Source organism: Leptosomus discolor, chromosome 3 (assembly GCF_034619465.1).
Source record: "Leptosomus discolor isolate bLepDis1 chromosome 3, bLepDis1.hap2, whole genome shotgun sequence".
NCBI lineage: Eukaryota > Metazoa > Chordata > Aves > Leptosomiformes > Leptosomidae > Leptosomus > Leptosomus discolor.
In genome coordinates this window covers 20449455-20472198 of record NC_141393.1, presented here as the reverse complement: position 1 = coordinate 20472198, position 22744 = coordinate 20449455, and the positions used below count along the sequence as shown (strand labels likewise).

The window sequence follows — 22744 nt, the reverse complement described above, 5'->3', positions numbered from 1 at the left end:
AGGCGGTGAGCGCGGGGCTGCCGGCTCCTCCTCGGGCGCGCCCCGGCGGTGCCTGTGCCCCGCCCGCCAAGTGAGGAGCGGGGGGCGGCGCGGCAGGTGCGTTGTGGTGCTGGGGTGAAACCCCGACAGCACTGGGGGCCCAGGGCTGCCCACAAGAAGAATTTGAACTCCCTCAAGATTTTGCGGAATTAAAGAAAAGCCCAGAAGATCAGATCTGCTTAAGGATGTTACTGTTGATTTTACACAGATGTTCAGATAGCACAGTTGCTGTATGGGCTAAACCTCATAAGGTTGAAAGACAGACGTTTTAGCTCAGCTTACGTATGAGCATTGCGATGGGACAGGAGGCGTTTGTATTGCTCTCTCTTTGCCCTTTCTCCATCTGTGGAGTCTCTGGAAATGTTGGGCACGTCTTGTTCAATACCTACACGTTTTCTTGCCCTTCTGTAAGAAGGAAGGATTTGAGAATGTTGTTTCTGGATTAATGTTTGGATGCATGTAAACATTTTTACTGCTATATTTGGAAAACAGTAGTTGAGTGCACTTTGTCTTCATCATAAATACTTTATGGTAAATTAGTAAGTCTCTCAAAGCATCCTATAGCTATATATGTTGGGAATCTTGAACACAGTATTTTCATCACAAAGGAAAAGTCTTTAAAGAAAGCTGCACAGTCACACAATTGTGTAAGTGTAGAGGCCAGTGATTGTTTAAACTGATTTAGGGTACATATTTAAAAGATGCTTTTGTTTGTGTCCTGTACTGTAAGGCACCAAAAAAGGAGCCATCAGCAGAAAAAAATTTTAGCGGAGGAGTCATTCCAAGAAAATTGGTCCTGAACACTAAATGGGATTGAATATTAGTTCTGTGCAAGTCCTGTATCATTTGTATGTATTTACATTATTGTTGGGTCTTGACACATGTAATCTTTGCATATGGAAGCACATCACTTGATTTGTGATAGAAACTCTTGAGACAGTACAGATGATATCAGTAAATAAGGGTCATAAAGTTCATAGTGCTTCCGTTGCTATTCATTTATACATTTTTCAGTTAGCAAAACATTTTCCAATCTGATCTCAACGTGGAAATATGGAAATACAAAGACAACTGCATTTCTACTGTGTGCTGAAGCTCAGGTATAAAATTGTTTTGTTAGACCTGACAACTCTGAACTTTTGCTGGGTTGTTTCCAGTAGCGCTGGGGAACTTGTTGAAGACATCTGCAACTGACGGAAGTGGCGTAAGGAACAGAAGATGTAGAAGGCTGGGAAAAATATTTAGGAGGAAAAATAACAAAACAGCTTTGAGAGGGTGTATATCACATTTGGTTTTCCTTCTTTCTTCCAAGTATTGATCACACATGCTGCAAACATTTAAGTATATAAATTAAATTGTTTTCTTAGATAAAGCTACATATACCAGGACCTTACATACTGGCAATATGAGAGGTTTTCTACTGTGTAAAGCTGGGACAAACGATTGCTTAATTTAATATTTGAAAAGATCACACCAGCCTATAAGCTTTGTCTTGTGTAAGAATGAAAGAGTGAAAACATTTAAGATAATTATGTTTTGAGAAAGAGCGGAAAATGGGGATATGAATGGTGGCTATACTACATCAAATCACAGGCTCTTAGAAGGGGTCCTGTACAAAGTCTCTGAATTTCAAGATTGTTTCATCAGGTCGTGGTTGCCTGCAAAGGACTGGACTTTGTAACTTCAGTATGTTAGTTTGAGAACTATATTCCTGTTCCCAGCTTTATGTGAAAAAAAGTGCTCTTCAGCAGCAGCATATTTCAAACCTACCTGAAAGTTTAGATGGAAGAGAAATGTCTTTGCTTTCTGCAGAGGCAAATGTGAAATACGGTTAATTTGGCTCTTGCCCCATATAATCTTCTGGAGGAATCCTTATTAAGAGCTCTTTTTAAGCAGGAATTAATGACTTCTAAAAATATTTTAAAATATGTCTACTGTGGCTTGGAAAATATCAGTCTTCCTCTTCAACATTTTAAAAATTCATGGAATGATTTCTTTCTCTGAAAAGAGATTTCATAGAGCAAGGTTCAAGCAAAGCACATCGCAAGTTTGCAGACGCTACCGAAAGTGGATTTTACTCTGTATAAGTACATCATGTAAGTGGAGTAACAATTTAGAGACTTTTTAAAAAATGAAATAAATGGACAGGTGGTTATTAATTGGCAATTCAGCATGGTTCTTCAGAAGGATCATGGAGTATACTGTACTTCGTGGCGTATAACGTAATGGCTACACAGCTTTCTTCGGTCATTCCTTTCTGTTAGTCCATACAAAGAGCACAGCTCCTGACAGGAGAAGATGTAGCATTATTTATACCAACTTTTTATTTTGGTACAGCAGGTTGGAGAAAACAGAATATTGGTTAAGTAACTTTCAAGAGTGCAACTTGAACCAAACTCGAACCAACTCAACGTACAAAATCTTTCACTTGAAATCTTTTCAAGTAAAACATTTTCTAATTGTCTAGTTAAAATACAGCTTTAACGGTCATGGCAGACTTAACATGGCATGGCATTTCTCTTCTTCGGTCAACTGTGCTCATGATGTTTTAGATTTTATGCTTTTTATTGTAATCAACACAAAATACAAATATTTACTGGTTATCTGTCCAAGTAAGCCTGTATTTTAGTGTTCTGCTTCTGATCTGTACAGCCTTGCAGGTCTTTTCTCTAGCTATGTTGTTGCGCTTCCAGCTCATTACTTTCTAGTACTTTCTACTTTCAGGTGCCCATCTGCCACGTTGGCCCAGCAAGACTTCAGGCACAGAGTAAAGGAGCTAGTAACGTGCCTCAAGAATGTGCTTTATATGTAGTTAAAACTTTACAAACTATTTTGAACCTGCTTAATACAACAGAATGAAAAAGCAAATCATGTTTATGTATTGCAGCATGTATACTTTGCATTTAATAGAAATATTATTTTTATAAAGCCTTTGAAAGATAGTAGACTCCAAGGCTGAACAGTGAGGTAATTAGAACTCAAATAAATAACATACATCCCTTAGTTCTCCTGGCTTGCCTAGTCTAATACTATGTTACGTTATTCTGTATTTACTGTAATGGTATAATATCAGTTAAGTTGCTGTAGTTGTGAATACTAGAAAAGTGTTCTATTACTTTTTTAAAGTTAATTAAGAATCCAAGACCATTCTCAGTCAGATTGGCTTGTTGATTCCTGAAGTCTGTGTTACTTTTGAAGGTGGCAAGTTGAAGAAATCAGTAGTTCCTAAATATTTTGATCAAACTTCATCGCTGTCTTCAGCCACCTACCAGAAAATGGTTGTGTCTTCCATCTGAGTGAATTACATTATTAGTATTTTAGTATAACCTGGAAAAATATCTAAAATCAAGTATGTATCATTTTTGGTACCTAACGTACCAAATATGTGTGGTTTATTATGCTTAAAAAACCACATAGCAATTCTAAAACATTTAATGGTCAAACCCTTAATGGGAGCACTTCTGCAAATCAGGCTCAAGGTATGTCATGTTGGGCACCAGGAAAGCAAACAGGCAAATGACAACACTTACAGAAAGTTTGGATTAAGTGAGCTGCTGTGCTGCACAAGGGAGTACTCAACCGCTGTAATCACTGTGCCATCTGTTCCCATCCTCTTGTCCCATATTCTGCTAAGCGTGTGTCTCCCAACCTCTGCAACCAGGAAAAGAAGGACCTTATAAGAACAGTAGCCTCGGTCACTGTTCAGGGATTCGCTTCTCTGAACAGCATGCATTAGGATATGATACAAACCAAGCCCCAGGAGATGGTATCCTTGAAAGAGATGCTCAGGAATGGTTGAGTTAAACTGTGACTGTTACAGGTCAGAACTTTTTCATGCTCAGGCAACTAGCCTTCTCCCTTCTAAGACATGTAGTGTGACAATGAGTAAGTAAAGGAAGAGACTAACAGTGCACAGTCTGAGACTGCCCGAAAGATACAACTTTGCTTGTCTGAAAGCCTCTGTTTTTCCCAGCTGTCAGCTGGTCTGCTAAATGATGGCACTGCTTCTGCTCCATTGCATCTGCAACACTGCCACAAAACTGGGCAGCTGAAATCAGCCTTCTACAGTAGCCTTTGAAGTAGGCATTTTTGCCAGTCACACAAATGTAATGAGAAATTTTCTTGACCACTATATCTTGATATGTCTCTCTACTTACTGCTCCCTGTGTGTGTAGCCTAGCATTCAGAATATGTTTTCATCACAAGTATAATGATGTTTAAGGAGTTCTCCTTTAAGAACATGGTAAGATGATTTGAAGGTCTCAAAAATAAATGTACTGATGATCCAATCAATAGTTACATGTACCTACATTTAGAAGCTCTCTTAATTGGTGTAGAACTCTCTTTGAACTCTGTTACCAGACGTGATAAGTCCTGGGAGATCTTTAAGGTATGGTGTTGACCTTGTAGCCAAGTCAGCATGAATCAGGAATTTTCTTATGTAGGAGTATCAAATGCTACGCCATTATAAACTTGAATTCTTAAAGAACACATCAATGAAATCAAAACATTTTTAAATCTATTATGTTTTCCTGAAGAGTTCTTAATGAATAAAATGTGCCAAACATTTTGATAGAAGAATAATTAGCTGCTACTGAGTTAGGAAGACTGAAGTATTTTTTCTATCAAATGGCCTGTGCATTTCTTCATTTAAGAAATAGAAATATAAATTTTATTGGTGGAATTTGCTTCTGTGCTGACAATCTTATCTCAGGATAGATAAAAGCTGTATTTTCTGTGACTAGCATTTGGGCATACAAACACATAAAGCACTGATGTTCACTTTAATTATTTTGTATTGTAAGCACACAGACATTGTTTTCTATGTTTGTAGTAATAGCATGACCTAGAGGAAATACAGTCCAAGGCTGTCTCTGTTGATCATCCTGATTAGTTACCTAATCTGATTACACTTCTTGGTGTTCCATATGTCAGATTCAAGGCAATAACCAGCATCGATGTATGAGGCCTGCTGTAGTTTAACAGTAATTTTAAAAAATTGCCTAATGTAATTAATAGACATACAGTGGCTGTCCTGCCTTTAACTTGATTAGTGGTCTACTATGAGGATTTGCTTTTGTTCATTCGTCCTTTCTTCTCCCACGGTGAACTTTCAGCTACTATTACTTGCATACTGATTTTTGTAAGGTCATAGTAGTTCTCACAGGTATGTTTATGTATGTGGAACTTGATTTGAAAAACCACTGAAATCAGTTATTAGTTCAAGAGACTGTTTATGCATAAAAATTAGTGATATATACAGTGAAGTCATTGTTCCTGGGCAATGTTTTTTCTGTGTTTCTGCTCTTAATAATTTGAGGGCCATTTTCAGAATATACTAATTTTAATATTCTGCATGTACTGAATCATACTCACCTGAAATTGATTGCAGAATGAAGCTTTATTAAAATATAAGGTATATAATCTTGTTTCATTCCCTCTTCTAGGCTGTGAGCATCAGAAGACTTAATTTTTCTAAATATTTCTGGTCTTCAAATAAGCTGAGTTTACACATTAACTTGTTTTAAAAGGCCCTCAGTGGATTTAGAGATCTGGGTTAAATCCTTCCTTCATTGCTTTTACAATCTTATTAATTTCAAAGAGCTTTGTATGTGTAAATGAAGAATAAATTTGACCTTTTGTTTTGAGATACAAGCTTACAGGGCAAAGCTATTTGTTAATCCTCTCAAAGAAATCTTTATTCGGAATCTGGTTCCAGTGGATTACTTGCATGAATAGCAACTGCTGGATCCACCCATGTTAAAGTGTATTATATTTTAATGTTAGTTTTTGTTGTTCCAGACTTGTGTTTAGTGGGAGGGTTCTATCACCTGCTTGAGGGTTATTTAAAATCTCGAGTTGCTTCTTGTCAAAACCTGAAACAATATATTAGGGTGTAAGAACTGTGCATATTTATCACCCACCATAACGAGAGAGCAATGTTTTTAGTATGAATTATTGGTCAACTCTACTTTTTTTCCAAAGTGATGAGGAAGTTAATTTCTGAATTTTTTAGTAATATGAATGCTCCTGCATAAGCAAATTTTATTTTTAAATTGTTTTTTAAACTAGTGAACAGTGCCTAAGGTAAGATACACATCTGTAGCATCAAGGCATTTTTGAGTTAGTGTTGATGTAATTCCTAACCTTGTCCTCATTAGTTACTGTAGCACATATGGTATGGAAGATCACCTACTGCTCTTAAACCATTTTCTAGTACACCATATGTGCTGTAACACTCGGACACAATGGTGAATAAAATGCAAGATGAAAACATCTCAATGTCCTTTTCTTTATTACTTAGAAAGCTAGAACAGCTTATTTTTTGGAAGACAAACACTATAAATAAAATGACATATTAAAAGAACTTGGAGTTCATTTAGTTGTACATCTGAAATATAAAGGCAGTTCCAATGCCTTAGTCAAGCCCAGGTACATCACAGACAGTGGAGATTAATCCCTCAATTCACGTTTAGTTCCATAGAATACACAATTTATGAGCTGCGTCATGCATTCTAATGCCAGTGAACAAAATCGTGATTCCAAATATGATCCTTAAAAGGCCATAGAAATTCCAGTACACTACAGAAGGAAGATGCGAGAGCATCGCCAGTCTTCCAGGTCCCTGCTGTCATGGAATCTACTAAGTAAAAATGCTCAAATTGAAAGAAGTAAACCATGTCTCATAACACAGAGGAAAACAGTGAGCTTGGCCTTGCCATTCTCTTGGTGAGACATGAGCCAGCAGTGTGCCCTGGCTGCAAAGGAAGCTGACAGCACGCTGGGCAGTGCTTCAGCTTGGAGAAGACATTGTTGTGATCTAATAGCAGCCTTCTAATACATGCAGGGAGATTATCAAGAAGGTGGAGCTAGGCCCCTCACAGTGGTGCATGGAGTGAGAGACAGCAAACATAAGTTGAAAAGAAAGAGGCTTTGGCTTGATATAAGGAAAAACATTTCTCTGTAAGGACAATCAGGCAGTGGAACAGGTTGCAGAGAGGCATTGTGCAGTCTCCGTCCTTGGACGTGTTCAAGACCCAACTGGGCAAAGCTCTGAGCAACCTCAGCTGACCTCATATCTGACCTTACTTTGAGCAGGGCTTTGGACTAGAGACCTCCTGAAGTCCCTTTCTAGTCTGAATTATTCTACGGTTCCATATTCAATCTAATATAGCTGGCTTAACTGTGATAGATTTACACAAGGCCAGATATGTAAGAAATTTTCCTCTGCTTCTATGAGCAGAAATTATCTGACTCTGCGAAACTCTAATGGTGATTTAGAGAAAGTAACATCTATCTCCTACCTTGTCTTTCCCCCTAAAGCAAAATAACATGTTAGAGAGGAAAAATTCCTCTCCAGTCCCTGCGAGTGAGCAGCAGAAGCCCTGAAGGATAGATTAAATATTATATAAACATGATAATTGCACAATAAATTATGATAAACCTACATTTCCTGTTGTTAGTATTTACTCACTTTTACTTCAAGCTTATCCAGTAAAGGCTATTACTTTGACATTTATTCCACTTACAGCCTTACTGTCCAGAATACAAGATATACATCATTTCTGTCATAAAAGTATTAAAAAAATCTTTATATGCACAATTTTTTTTTATGTACTTCAGTGATATCAGTGTGGTCACCATCAGCAGCTGACAGAAATGGACAAAGATGGATTTTATTACATAGGCATTCTAAAGCCCATAGCCTAATAATCAGGTTAACTTTTGAGAGATTTGATTACATCTTCCAAGTTTTTCTTTAAATGTGCCATTTTTCAGTTTAATAATTCTGTAATATTGATCTAAGATTTGGCCAGCACGATCCAGCAGAAGCAAGAAAGCAAGAGATATCTTAAAAATGTACTTACTGTAAATAAGTTTTCATTGTGTAAAGCATTGATTAACTCCATGAAGTGTGTAAATTGAGATCATGCAATAAAATAGAAATTTGGATATATGCATCAGAGAGAAAATGTGCAGAATAAGGTGGTCACAGAGTATAATTCCATTTTTTGTTCTTTTTATTGTTTGGTATTTCCATTCCTTAATTTCTGTATCCTCTCTTTGCAGGAGCCTGATTCTGAATACACCGTGTTTCAGGTAAAATTATTTTCATAAATACAATTATTAGATACAATCGTTAGGAAGAATTTCTGATACACTGAATGTTTTGTTGTTAATCCCTTAGTGGCATACATTTGTTTTTCATCATTGGTAAGGTGGTACATTTGATAAGGGGTATTTTAAATAGGCAGCTTTTATATTTGATAGAAGTTTATTTCTCTTATATATTTCGTATAGGTTTATTCAACCGTTCGGTAGCTTAGTGCCTTCTGAAAGCTGAATTGAATCTATTTTAAATGAATGGCCTTCATCTGATGATGAGAGTAGGAAAAAGGCAATGTGTATTTCAGACAGAACAGTGTTCATGCTCTTACGGCTCACTTTCATGTTTTATTTAGTGCGGTGTAATGGTGGGCTGTTACCCGTGCCCGCCCTTCTCCTGCAGCTCATTCTCACTCCCTGCCTTGTGGTAGTCTTGGAGCTGGGTATTATGTTTTGCATAAATGATGAAAGACTGAGAGTAATTGATTAGTTTTAACTCTGCCCACATTAGCACTGGATTACTGCAATGGGAAGAACAGTAATGTGCAGGTGGTGGCATCTTTTGGCTTCAGCCCACAATCAGAAGAGATTAAATGCAATGTGAAATTGCATCTTTAAATACAGCTCAATAACATATTTCACAAGTCTCCGATTACATGCCAATGAAGTTATGCAAGTTGTTTGCATACAAAATGGTTTCAGTGAAATGCTGCCAGATACCTGCTTGACTTTAAAGATTATGCTTCACAAGGTAGTTGTGTTCTGGCGTTTTCATTGTCTATAGAATAAAACTTATGATGATGGAAAGGATTATCGGAGAATGAAATCTCTCAGAAATGTGCATTACTAGATTCAGAAAATACATGTAGATTTAGATTTTAAGTTTATCTTGGTTTAATTTTGGTTTTGGACTTTTCAGGAACAAGGAGAAGATACTTGATTCAGTGACAAACTAGTTCTTAGGAACTAAGTGAAAACCTTATTGTCACTTTTCTTCTGGAGTTTAGACTTCTTAAATACTGTATCACATTTCTGTACTTACAGTACTTAATGATGTTGCTTCCCTCTTTACTGTCAGTTATTGTAAAGTTCTGTTCTGAGTTAAGCAAGCTAAATCTGTTACTATGTTGTGAATGTGGGTTTTCTGAAATGAGCTGTCCCTTCCTTGTTCCTATTGTTTAAGTGCCTATTTCATAAAAATGCAAGTCATCTTCATAAACACCAGCTATGTTGCTTATCACAAAAGTGTCAATCCTGTGAAGCGAGAGCACATAATATAGATGGAATCTGAGGCAACAGTTTGATTGAACAAACCTATGCTAAGTCGAGATGTGAATAATACTGTCGTGGTTACTCAGCAATGTGTGCATTTATTTTTATGGATTTTTGTGATTGTAAGTGACCCTTCTTCTCACTGATGCCATTGTGGTTCTTCCAGATTTGTGCTGCTCTTACTCATTTTAATTGAAGTTTTTCAGCTGAAGTTCTTCAGCATTACTTTCAGATTAAACCCTTACAGGTTTTCACTGAGAAAAAAATCTGTGCATTGTGCTATAGTAAATTACTAAAACTGTGTACTTTCTTATGCACAGAATTGTTAAAATTTTTCTGGATAACTAAAAACTGCAACACAGAAAGTAGGCTTAACACAAGGATAAAGTAGCTGTAGGAAGTACAGCAAGTACTGGTACAAATCCTTTATAGAAAGCAAAAATTGAAATTTCTGAGTAGTTAAGAAAATGCGAACCTTGCATGAGTTTTATGTCTCGTGATAAAAGACCCTTTTACTTTATGAACAAAAATCAAAATCTGTTGGGGAGGGTCTGTTTTGGTAGAGAAATGTACATCTCTCAGGTTTTCTTTTAAAAAGTGAGACAATAGGCATATGCCATAGTTCTAATAAAGTCCTATGTGACTTTTTACGAATAAGTAGCAAATTTTGTATGAATGAAAAGGGTGTCAGATTGTCATTTAATTATTTTGAAAAGAAGTTCTGTTTCCTACATCTCCCTTTGTATTTCTGTGTCAGTGTACATTTCTAATTCCTTTTCCCACACCTTGATTTTTCAGATATTTAGTATAACTGTGTGTATGCATAGAAATGATACTTCTGTTTCATGTGGGTCTTGTAGTTAGCAGTTAGGACTTTTGAATTGTCTTTTTGTCTTCCAAAGTAAAGGTCATCTTTCTATAGTTTAAGTAATAAATTTGATGTTTTTCTCTCTTTGCTGTTTTGATCCCAAGTCCTGTAACAAACATTGCTGCAGGCAATACTCTTGTCTACAGATGGATGTTTAATTAAGGCATAATATGTGATATTTGAACTTTTTGTTGGCTGTGAAGCCTCACACTAGGAGCTTAAGACTGGAAAAGCAGCCTCAGGAATCTATTTTTTATGACAGATATTCATTCAATAATGACAAAGAGACATGTTGCTTTTAAAAACACATTATCTTATGTTTGTTGTTGGAAAAATTACAATGATATACTTATGTCTATGTTAAGAACTGGACCCAGTTTTAGCAATTAGTGTAGAGAAGCTGCTAATTTCAATTCCCAGGAAAATATCGTGGGCAGCTTTTCTTATCTCTACTAGGAAATTAGCTTGTGTTTGGTTACATCAAGAGCTCTAATTTCAGCATATCTCAAGTATAGACATGGTTGTATTGACTTCAGACATGTATGTCTGAAAAAAGCGGAGTACCATCAAGATGTTAAAAATTCAACAAACTAAATACTTGTATAGAATAATGAAAAACAGTTAAGGGTGTTGAACATTTAACTGCAAACCTCAATGCTAATTAAAGGTTGTCACGCTACTACATAAGAAGAAACTAAAAAGATAATAAAGCAGATCTGGATTATGTCTGTCTGGCCTAGATTCAAGTCATCCTGCCCTGTTTCTTTCTCTTCATACTTGAACAAAGGTTTCTAATGGTGGTTGAACTGTCTGGCTAAATCCCTCCTTTACTTCTGCTTGGAAGAAAGCACTTTTAAAAAGCAGAGTTGAATATTTCAACATTTTTATATATACTTTGTTTTTGATAGACAGTTATAAAAGTTGCATAGAAGTATGAGGGAAGTGTGGAGGAAGGGATGGTCTGAGATGTGATGAAAGAGAAGTGTCCTATTAAATGATTATTTAAATTATTAAGTAAGCCTGAGGTCGAGATCTTCTGCTACCTCTTATTTAAAGAACAAATATTTCCATGTGTTTGACCTTTAATTCTATTAACGTAGCATCAGTCTGTTTCTATTTTAAAATGTCTCCTTAGCAAATATTAAACATGCATTTCCACCAGATTGCTAAACCCTGTGTCAGAAAAGAAACAAACCTAATTGTTTTGGCAGTGATTTTTACTCCGGAAAATTTGTGATCTGTTCAATATCTGAAGAAAGATCAGGGATTGATCTCCCTTTATCATGCCAGCTCTATGAATACATTACAGGCATAGTTAGTTATCAAAGTGGTTGGATCTGCACTTATTTTGTTGGCACTTTTGTATGGCTGCCACTGATTTTTGTTTTCCCCATTGGTTTGCTGTCTCTAGAGTCTACAGAAAGCTTATCACATAGGCTAGAATTATGCTTTGCCTTTCCACAGTGCTCATATAATCCTCCAAGACATTTAATTTTTCAGTTCAGTTCAGTTCCCTAACAAGTACTCCAGTAATCTCACAATTTGAGATGCTTAGTCTATACATTTACACATTTTTTACAGCTGATGCTTTGAACAAAGGAATTTTACATTATCCTTCTGAAGGCTGTCACTTGTGGATAGTAAGGTATCTAACTGCTAGTTAAAAGATTTTCCGTCTTTCTCTACAGATGCTTGGGAAGGGCATTACCTTGCATTGCACTGGCTTAATTACCTTCCTCTCGAATCCCAATTTAAATAAGGTGTCTGTCAGCAGTGGGTTTTGAATGGCACTGGTAGCTGGGGTTTTCTTCAAAAGCACAAGTTCTCAGGGAGTTGCCTGTGACCTAAGTTAGTCATTACTTTTCATGAGGCGTGAAATTTTGTCCCCCAAACTTGATGACTATAGCTGTTTCACTCCAAAAGAGTTGTCTGAAGTCTTGGTCCCCTTTCCACCTCCATCAGGCAAGTGATGGATATACCTCGCTGTCTAAGTCAGTGCCTTATTCAAGCCTATTAAAACTGTGAAGGGAAGAATAATAAAAAACCTGGCAAAATTGCTGATTAGATTATTTACTTGGTGTCTTGAAGATATTTTACTTTTTACTTTATCCTTATTCAGGCTGCCTGGAGCCTGAAAACACGAGCTTTGACAGAAATGGTGTATGTGGATGAAATCGATATGGATCAAGAAGGAATCGCGGAGGTGTTGCTAGATGAAAATGCCATTGCTCAAGTCGCACGTAAGAACAACTTTCACTTAAGTATATTGAAGCAACAAGAGTTCTTTTGGTCAGGATTGTCATCTAACATAAAGTAGTACATACTGAGGTGATTTGATATGGCTTTTAGCTGTTGCTACAAGAAGAGTTTTAGATTGTTTTGTGGTTGCATGGCAATGTTGAGATACACCACATGGTCTCACAGAATCACAGAATGGTAGGAGTTGGAAGGGACCTCTGGAGATCATCTGTTCCAGCTCTCCCGCCAAAGCAGGTTAGCCTAGAGCAGGTCACACAGGAACGCGTCCAGACAGGTTTTGAATATCTCCAGGGAAGGAGACTCCACAACCTCCCTGGGCAGCCTGTTCCGGTGCTCTGTCACTCTCAGGGTAAAGAAGTTTTTCCTCAGGTTCAAGCGGAACTTCCTGTGCTCCAGCTTCTGCCCGTTACCCCTTGTCCTGTCGCTGGACACCACTGGTAAGACCCTGGCCCCATCCTCTTGACACCCGCCCTTTAGATATTTATAAACATTGATAAGGTCCTCTCTCAGTCTTCTCCAGGCTAAAGAGCACCAGGTCGCTCAGCCTTTCTTCATATGAGAGCTGCTCCAGTCCCCTAATCATCTTTGTAGCCCTCTACTGGACTTCCTCCAGTAGCTCCCTGTCCTTGAAGTGGGGGGCCCAGAACTGGACACAGTACTCCAGGTGTGGCCTTACCAGGACAGAGTAGAGTGGGAAGAGGACCTCCCTTGACTTGCTGGCCCCACTCTTCTTAATGCAACCCAGGATGCTCTTGGCCTTCTTGGCCACAAGGGCACATTGCTGGCTTATGGTCATCCTGTTATCCACCAAAACTCCCAGGCCCCTCAATGCAGTAGATGTAGATCTCGATACAGTAGATATACAGATCTCAATCTAGTGCTTAGGCCTGTCAGATGGGGGTTCAGACAAATAGCGTTTTGTCAGCTTTTCCTGGATGTTTCTGTATCCACTAGACCTCTTTCATCATTGCATTGATCTCTTTTACTCCTTTCTGGCTTCTTTAGGCACTGTGCGAAACTAGAGAAAAATATATGCCCTTGAGGTACTGTTAATCTCATCCGTATGCCTGTACAGTAGGCAACAGTCTGGCCAAATCTGGCATCACTTTTTTTGTATCATTTTCCGCAAACATTTTCTGAACTGATTTTCTGTCTTCTGCTTTTCTCTACTTTTTCCTCTCTTCCTTCCCACAGCAGCTCTTGAGCCCTGTCATTGTTTCTTGCACGCAGCTCTTTTCAGCTTCATCAATTCCCTTCTAAGTGGGCAGTGATTAATAGTCTTCCACTACTTTGTGGCATTACTTCTATTTTTCTGTTTCTTTAGTACAGTCCAATGGGAATTTTTATGCATCTTATTAGATATGGCTCTCAACCACCTACCGTGTCAAGGAATTCAAGGGAAGAACTGGACATAAGCCAGAACTAATACTTGAAGCATTAAAAGCTTTTCTCATCTGGCTAGAAGTAGGCAGTTGCATATCTATCTGGTTACATTTTTTAAAATTGTCATTACATGCTTGGTCACATATAAAGAGTCAAGTGTTACTCAAGTTGTGTGTATACATTATGAGAATCTAATTTATCTGTCTTAAAACAGCACAATAATATAATTTAGACTTTTATTTGATTTTATGCCATCTATGGTAGAGACCATCTGCCAAGAAAAATAATTTGATTAATATTATTGAGAAATAAGGCGTTCTGGAAAAATACATTCATACTATATTTAAACTGAAAAAAGGTGAGTTTCTGGATAATGTGTCACAGATAGTGTAGGCCGCACTCCTGAATCGTTGAGATAAGACTTTGCTATTCATGCTTCAAATCCACCAGATGTGCCTGAGCTAATATATACTTTTCAGAAAGTATTAGAACTTTCCAGAGAGAAAGAACCCCCTGCAGTCTTTAGTAAATTATTAAATTTGCTAGCTTTTATCAGTATATGCCATATCTTTAGTGGGAATTACCAACTATAGCTCCAGCTGTTGCTTCTTTGTGTACATTTTATGCCTGATATAAAGTCTTTATTTTTGAAGGTGTATTTACAAAGTAAATAGTTAAAACTGTCATTAAGTCATCCAGTGATCTTTTCTTTGATAAGCTAAACAATTATCTCATTCTGAGATATATCTTTTAATTTTTGAGTTGAGTCTTGAAACTCTCTTCTTAATCCTTTCCAATTAATCTGCATGCTTTTTTAGTTGTGGTCACCAAACCAGATAACAGTCCGCTGACACATAGAAAATACATTTTTCTTCCACAGCTTGATTTTACTTTCTTTACATAGCTGGAATGTCCTTCTGTTACACTTTATATGAAAGGTAAGCACAGATGTCACTAGGGAGGGTGCAAAGAGGACAGAGCCAGTCTTTGAATTGGTGCCGAGCAACAGGACCAAGAGGCAGTGGGCACAAACTGAAACACAAGAGGCTCTGTCTGAACATCAGGAAACACTTTTTTTTACTGTGAGGGTGATTGAGCACTGGCACAGGTTGCCCAGGGAAGTTATGGTGTCTCCCTCCTTGAACATACTCAGAAACTGTCTAGGCAGGGTCCTGGGCAAGGTGGCCCTGCTTGAGCCTCGTTGGACCAGATGACCTCCAGAGTCCCCTTCCAACCTCAGCCATTCTGTGATTCTGTGATCACTTCCACTTTTACACATGATTTAATAAAAATGGGTGCTTGCTAACTGTGGACTTTTTCTTCTGCTTGTTAAAGTATTAGCCATTGTTGGTCTTGACTCAGGGTCTTTTACTTTGGCAAACCTTCCAGGATATCCTCTCCCACTAGAATTACAGCTTACAAATTTAAAGATGTGTAGTCATACCTCTCATATTACAACCAGTATTGTCTATATTTTGCTTACTAAGCATTTAAAATCCTTTTGCGTTGGTTACATGTCCATTTCAATTTCCCCTCTATCCTTATCTTAGTTTCCAGATTAAATTATCTTAATAATGATTTTGCTCTCAATCTTGCTTAGTAAGTAATTACTAAATTGTATGGGTTCCACTGGAAACAACTACTTTTCTGTGGTTCCTCTTCACACATAAGTAATGAAATCTGTCTTCCACCATTTTTTAAATTTTATATAATTCTGCTGTGTTAATTTCCATCGGTCTTTTTTATTAATAAAGATGTCCTATAGCATTAGTTTACAGAAAATTCCCAAGATGTTACCTTTGGACTCTTTAACACCATAAATTTTAACAGCTGAGGTTGTAATCTTGTTTAGAAGTGTTACCTTGACAACATCTTTTTCAGAAACTTGTGATAATTGGTTTTATAGATAATCTCAGCTATTTCATTAACTAAGGAGTTAAAGGTCATCTGCAGTCATCACTAACTGCTGAAATTGTACTCTTAAATTCTGTCACTGTTAGTGGCCACATGCACTGCTGTGGCTTCTTGAGGCCTATTCATAGATAGTTCAGTTGGGATTCTCAAAGTAAAGACTGAGTTGCCTGAGGTGAGATCAAAGGAACTAAATCCTATAAGTATTCTCCCACTACACCAAAAGCACAAAACAATCATAATTATTAAAAAACATGTCTGGAAAAGGGATTTTAATGCCCTTTTTTATATTATTGCCATAGTTAAAAAAAGGCTCAGAAAGTGGAAGACTAGTTCATTGTCTGCTAGCCTGAAAAGTTGAAAGCCACTTTCTCTATTTCTCAGAAGAGTGCCCTAGTTACCATGTTGAAAGTCTTCTGGGTGGACTGTCCACCCTTTATATTGTGGAGTAAAAAATTCAAGGTTCACAGAACTATAAAGAGCAAGTAAGCAACAGAGATCCTACGTGTAGCCATCCAGAAGAGAGAGAATCCTGAGTTTTGGTCCGTATTTTAATATCACTTACATATTTAGTTGGTTTTACCAAGGCAATCATGGTTAATACCTTTTGTGTTATTTAACTTTAAATACAGCTGTAGTCAAGTGGCTACTATAACATTGGAGTCAGAGGTGCTTGGTATCAGCTTGGATTAAAAAAGCTAGAAGGTACTTAGATTGAGTTAGAAGTTATTGATTTGGACAAGTCTACTAAACTTGCTTAAACAATGGACTGGTAGTATTTCAGATGTAATTACAGCTTGAGGGCAGGAGAGAGAGAAGACTGAAAAAGGGAAAACTTGGGCTTTATCTTGGGGAGAAAAAGAAGGAAGGAAACTGTCTTACTATCAGTTTAACTTCAGTTCTTGGAAATGTTTGGAATAAAAGCAGTTCATAAGTATCTAGAAAGTAAGTAGGTGAGTTACAGTGATTTGTCAAGAACTGTCTGTGTCAACTTAAATCTTATTTCTTTCTGTACTTGGTAACAAGCAGCAAACAGACCAGAAAGTATACACATCGTATCTTGGTTTTAACTAAGTTTTTGAAACCATCTCTTAGACATTTACTTAGGAGGTCAGAAAAACTGCCTATAGTCAAATGTCAGTGAAGGTGATGGAAAATCTGCATGCAGGAACTAGTAATTTTTAATGATCCACTGTCAAAAGATAAGTATGTGAAAAGGGGGACCCATCATACCTTTGTCTGAGCTCAAGCCAGTTCAATATTTTCATTGATGACCTCTGTATGTGGATGAGTCTGAAGTTTACTGTGCACTGAATTGTGGGTGGGGGTCCTACATGTGTCTAATGACATGAGATACCATCCTCCATCTGCCCTGGAGCTGAAAGTTTTGGTTTACTTACTCATCTGGGTGCTGGTTTAGTCCCAGATAGAAAATACACCATTTCAAATTAGTATGATCTCATTGTTCCAGTAATCTTTCTTACTTCAATGCTATCTGTTGCTCCTAAGATGTTCTTGAGAATTGTTGTGGGTTAACCCCAGTAGGCAGCTAAACCCCACAGAGCCGCTCGCTCACTCCCCCCAAGTAGGATGGGGAAGAGAATGGGAAGGGCAAAAGCGAGAAAACCATGTTCATTGTGGCAGGTTTCTTGCGATAGTCTGGTGAGTTATCAGTAGTACAGCGCAATATTTGTTTTTTGTCTTCTTTGTCTAGTGCTGTGTCCCCTCAGTTTGAACAAAGAAATTTCCAGTTTGTTGTAAGGCACAATCATTTTTTAAAGTCCCCTGGACAAGGGTGTAGTATCTCAATGTGAAGTGTGAAATGCTCTCATTTTATAGGACCAGGCACATCTTTGAAACTCCCTGGGACTAGCCAAGGTGGAGGCCCCAGCCCAGCTGTTAGGTATGTGATTGTTTATTTTTTTAAAATGTGACTAGTTACAAATGAACAAATCCTGAGTTTAACTTCTGAAAATTAAATGCTCCAGATATAAGTGTTTAAATTCTCTATTGATAAATACCACTCAACATAAGGATAATGTGCTTAACATCTTCAGGCCAGTAACTCAATCAGGAAGACCTATTACAGGATTTGTGAGACCCAGCACGCAAAGTGGACGGCCAAGTACTATGGAACAGGCTATAAAAACACCTCGAACAGCTCTCACAGCTCGTCCAATTACTAGTGCTTCTGGGAGATATGGCAGGCTAGGAACGGTAAGTTTTTTTGACTGTTCTCAGAACAATGACTTTCTTGGTCATAATATCTGGTACATTGTAGTTGACTTAAAAGCTGCATCTAAACTCAAGTGTGAAGGAGGCGAGCATTTGTAATTTTTGTTTAAATTGTTTTCAAAGCAGAGTTTGAAAATATTACCTCTTGTGAGTTTGACAGTCTTTATATAAAAAAATGTACAGAAATTTACAAGTTCACAAAAAAATTCACATAAATTCTAAATTCACAAGTTTTGTGACTCATTTTTGTTCACTGAAGGCCATGAAAAGAATTTGACAAGATTTCAACATAAATATATTGAAACCTTCTCCAAGTTTTTCAGTTTACTACAAAACGATTGCTAATCTCTCAATGTCACTTCAGAAGATAAGAAAAATAATCCTGTTGTATTGGCAAAATTAATAAACTGCAACTGGCATGAATATGTAGTACAGATTAACATCACAGTAATGGCAAAACATGGTATTTTCTCAGTATTGCAGGTATGAACTGATCTTCCTAGATCTATCTTGAAGATTTTTTTTGTTATGTATCCCAGCTGCTGTCAGTCCATCTACAGTTAGTCCAAGCTACATTCTTAGGCACATTATGGGAATAGTGGGGAGAAGGGAGAAAAAGTTCCAGAAGTAATTCATGCAACCTCCTTCAGGGACTGTGTGGGAGTAGGACAAATTCCTGGCTTTCAGAAAAGTTGAAATTCAGTAAGAAGAGCCTGTACTGCACAGTAGAGCAATGCATCTACAAATGCTTTGTTTGTTTGGAGGGTTTTTTTTTGCATATTACTAATATTTTGAAAAATTCAGGAAAAATGTAGAGGATCTTCCCACTTAAAAGCTTCTTTCTCCCCTTCAGGCTTCAATGCTAACAAATCCAGATGGCCCTTTCATAAATCTGTCTCGACTGAATTTAGTGAAATATGCTCAAAAACCCAAACTGGCAAAGGTATGTAACTGTTTTGCCTAATGTGATATAATTGTCTTATTTTCTGACGCCATTCTGATGTAACTGTACATAGAACTGGGGATGCAAACGATGAACTGTGTTGTAGATGTGAAGTTCAGAAAAATGGTGTGTTATTTTGACAGTGGTGTGTCATTTGACAGTGGTTACGAGACTTGAAATTGAAAATGTGTCTGAAGAGGTTATGTTGAAAGGATAACCTAGGAAGAACATTTGTATAGAATAAAATACTCCATTTGTAAATAACTAAACTGTGCATGTAGGAGTGATGAAGGGAAAGTGAAAAAAAAAAAAAAACAGGAGAAAAAACCCAGCAGACCCCTCTTTAGTGTCCAGAAATGCAGTTCTGTGTCCAAATGGATGGCAGTCCTGGCCTAAAATGTTCAGATGATTTGGGTTTTTCCATTTGATTTTATGGCATGAGTTAACACTACTTATATAAAAAGATTTCATCTTTTTTTTCAGAATTCTTCTTCATATTCAGTTAAGATCTTATGATTGACAGCCCTTGAAACTGAGACTATCTGCCGATAGAACAGGTTTATCCAGGTTACCTGCCCAGCTTATTGATTTCAGCTCTGAGTGGAAGGGACCTAAACGTTGTGTAATGATTTATCACTCTCTGGCCTTTCAGTTGAATCTTTCCCCAACACAACCAGTTAGCTGTATAGGTGAAGGGGTTTTTTACTGCGCATACTTTGTTCACAAAAAACAACTATTGGGCTGAGATCAACAACTCATTTTGCACAAGGTATCAAAAGATTATCAGATGCACTCTCAGGAGCTATATTTGGCTAGCAACCTAGAGTTGAAAGAACCCGTATGTATTCAGTATATCTTGAGAAACAGTGGTGAGCACTGTTAGAAGACTAGCAGTACCTAACAATCTGCTGATGGGAATTAGCTCCTCCAGTCCAAAACTTTAGTTAATAATTTTCCATAAACAATTAGCAAATTCCTTTGCTTTTTAAAACCTGATGTAGATTTACGTAGGGCGTTGCTTTTCAATGTGGTTTTCAAAGGAAATAAATTTTGTGTGATTGCAATGTAGTCTTCACCCGCTCCTTACATCTCTGTCCCTTGGCCTCTTAACCAAAGTAGGCAGAAGAAGAGGTATCAGATATAGTTAAGTTCTAGTCTGGTGAGATAATGAAACACTTCCAAACTATCATCTGAGGGCAGTTACAAGTCAGTTCTTTATCAGTTCTGAAAAAAACTGCAGGCCTTTTGTCCAATTATGTTCCTTGCCAACAGTCTGCCAGCACAGGCATTATTCTAAATCCATCACAGTCTGTAAAATAGGGAGGATCTAAGAAACCTGGGAAGGATTAAGAAACACAAGACACATCCATAAGAAACTAGGCTTAGTTCTTCTTCTTGAAGACAGCTAGCTCTTAATTGTGTTTTGTAACCCTGTATACTATTTAAGTAGGTAGGTTAGCTTTCAGGTTAAATATTTATTCTCAGCAACAGCTCTCAGGAATGAGAAACATACATATTTTTAACAATTTTGGGTTTTAATTAGCATTTTCTGGGACAGTGGGGTAGCTCTGTCTTCCTTCAGTTTCATATGAAAAGAGGCTTAAGCTAAAAAATGTAAAGCAACAGTCGTAGAAACATCCATAGGCAGGAAGTGTTTTTGTCGGTATTATGAAGCTAATACACTATGACATTAACATTTCACACAGAATGTAAGATCTAAGTTTAAATTTGGAGCTACATGGATTTATAACTTCTTTTTTTTTTTTAAACAAGACAGCATTAAGGCTAAAGCCAAAGTGGGAGGTGAGACTGCAGACTGCATTCAATGTTAAGAATCATTAATAGTTTTAAAACTCTTTGAGCTGTCTCCTCTCTCAGGTGCAAAAAGATGATAAATCTGGCAACTCTTAAATTCACATGATTACTCTCTGTGTTCATGTTGGTATATACTCCTCCTATGTACTTCTTTCTTATGTATTTGCAAAGTATACTCTTTGCATCTTTTTTTAAGTTAGGTTTTATATCTTTTTGTTGTATGACTAGGTCTTCCAATGTTTTGAAGTGTACAGGAATGTGTCTTTTTCCTGGCTATCATCAGCCATGTTAAGGACTATTGCAGGAAACTCCATAGTGGACATATGAGGTACCACCTGTTGCCAGAGAAAACCTTTGGTGAATCTCAGTTAGCAGCTGGTTTATGGCATGAAACAGGAAGTTTTATCTTTTTTAGCTTGTGGATTTTTAGTAGAGTTATTAAGAAAACTCAAGATTTTTTATCCAAGTGAACGGTCAGTCATTTAAGTTTTTTTGAAGGTCAGGGCATATAGATAACAGAAGTAAATTCCTCATGGCAGCCATGCAAGAAAACATCTTTTTTATCACTTCAGATGTACTCACTTTGACTGAGTACTTCCTTGTTGTTGAACTGGAGGACGAAATGTTCCTCTACTTCTTTATTTTCTATTCTTTTGCTGTCCACCTATTCTAATCTCCCTATGAATGTGGTTTTATTTATGATTCTTTAATGTATTTTAATTATCAGTTCAGGGTCTTTTCTGATCAAAAGCAGAAGAAAAGTACGTTGTGGTTTACTTTCCTCACCAGCCACAACAATTCATTAGTAATTCTCTAGTTTCCATCAGGTAAACCTTTTAAGAATTTTGTCTAAGAAAAGGTGGCAGGAGAGTCATGGAAGCCCCTAGAAGACTGCTGTCTCATTCTTTATTTCTTTTCTCATGGGGCAATACTTTCTTTTAGGTTTTTATAATGAATAATAAGAATTTAGAAAAAAGTTCTGTTGTTTTGAAGCAATTAAGACCTGGGATTTGGATGCAGAAAAAGATCAAGGTTCAACTCAATTCAACCTTGTATTACTAGTGCCCATACTACATTTCTGGGAATAGAGGCTTCCAGTCTCTATTTAGTTATCTAGTATCTTTCAACATCATTTTTTTCACTTAAAATGCCACCCCCATAACCTGTTCTATACTCTTCTAGTGCAGAACAACTACAAGGTAGTATGGCTTGCTTAGCCTTACACAGGAATAAACAAAGATGCAGTTATATTGCCATGCAATTGTTGTGGCTTATGTGCAGTTGCCACAGCACAGCTGATGCGTGTAACTTCTTTAAGCTTTGGTATTATGATGGCGTGTTTGAGTTTCAGAGGCGCAATATTGTTAGTATTTGTCATTTGCAAATAAAAAAAGAAGTTTTTCCTTTACTGTTCCCAAGGTTCTGTAGGGTTTAGAATTTCTTTTCTCTAAGGCAAAATCTGCTCAGCTTACATTCTTAATAAACCTGTGTTTAATTTAAGTAGATTTTACATTACATAAGCACCTAACTATACATTGCAAAGTCTTTGTTAGATCGCTTGTTGATTTTACATTTTAAAAGTTATGAAAATGGTACCAGGTCTTCAAACCTATATTCACTTTCAAATTCTAGCTGCCTTTTTTTCTTCTTTTTTTTTTTTTTAAGTGGCTCTAAGGACCAAAGATAAGAGACAGTTCCACTAATCTCTTGCAACAAATTAAGAGTTAAAATGCTCTCCTATAATGACAATGTAGCACATCTATAGTTTTTGTCTATTCAAGTCTTACTTAAATGTAAATGTCAGCAATGGTGATGTGTGAATGTGATTGCCTTCACAAAGAATTCATTTTTGCCTAACATAATCAAGATTCTGTATTCCTCTAAAATAAAATTATCAATTTTTATCTTCAAAT

The 22744-nt window shown here is 37.1% G+C and overlaps 1 protein-coding gene across 1 annotated transcript in view; it reads left to right on the top strand.

The window, feature by feature from the left end:
* TTC8 (tetratricopeptide repeat domain 8) overlaps positions 1-22744 on the top strand; it is a 45800-nt gene that overhangs the window by 343 nt on the left and 22713 nt on the right. The window contains exons 2-6 of the mRNA XM_086462171.1: positions 8110-8139; positions 12405-12525; positions 17678-17741; positions 17896-18055; positions 18927-19016. Coding sequence (XP_086318297.1) covers positions 8110-8139; positions 12405-12525; positions 17678-17741; positions 17896-18055; positions 18927-19016 — 465 coding nt within the window. The remainder of the gene's footprint in view (positions 1-8109; positions 8140-12404; positions 12526-17677; positions 17742-17895; positions 18056-18926; positions 19017-22744) is intronic.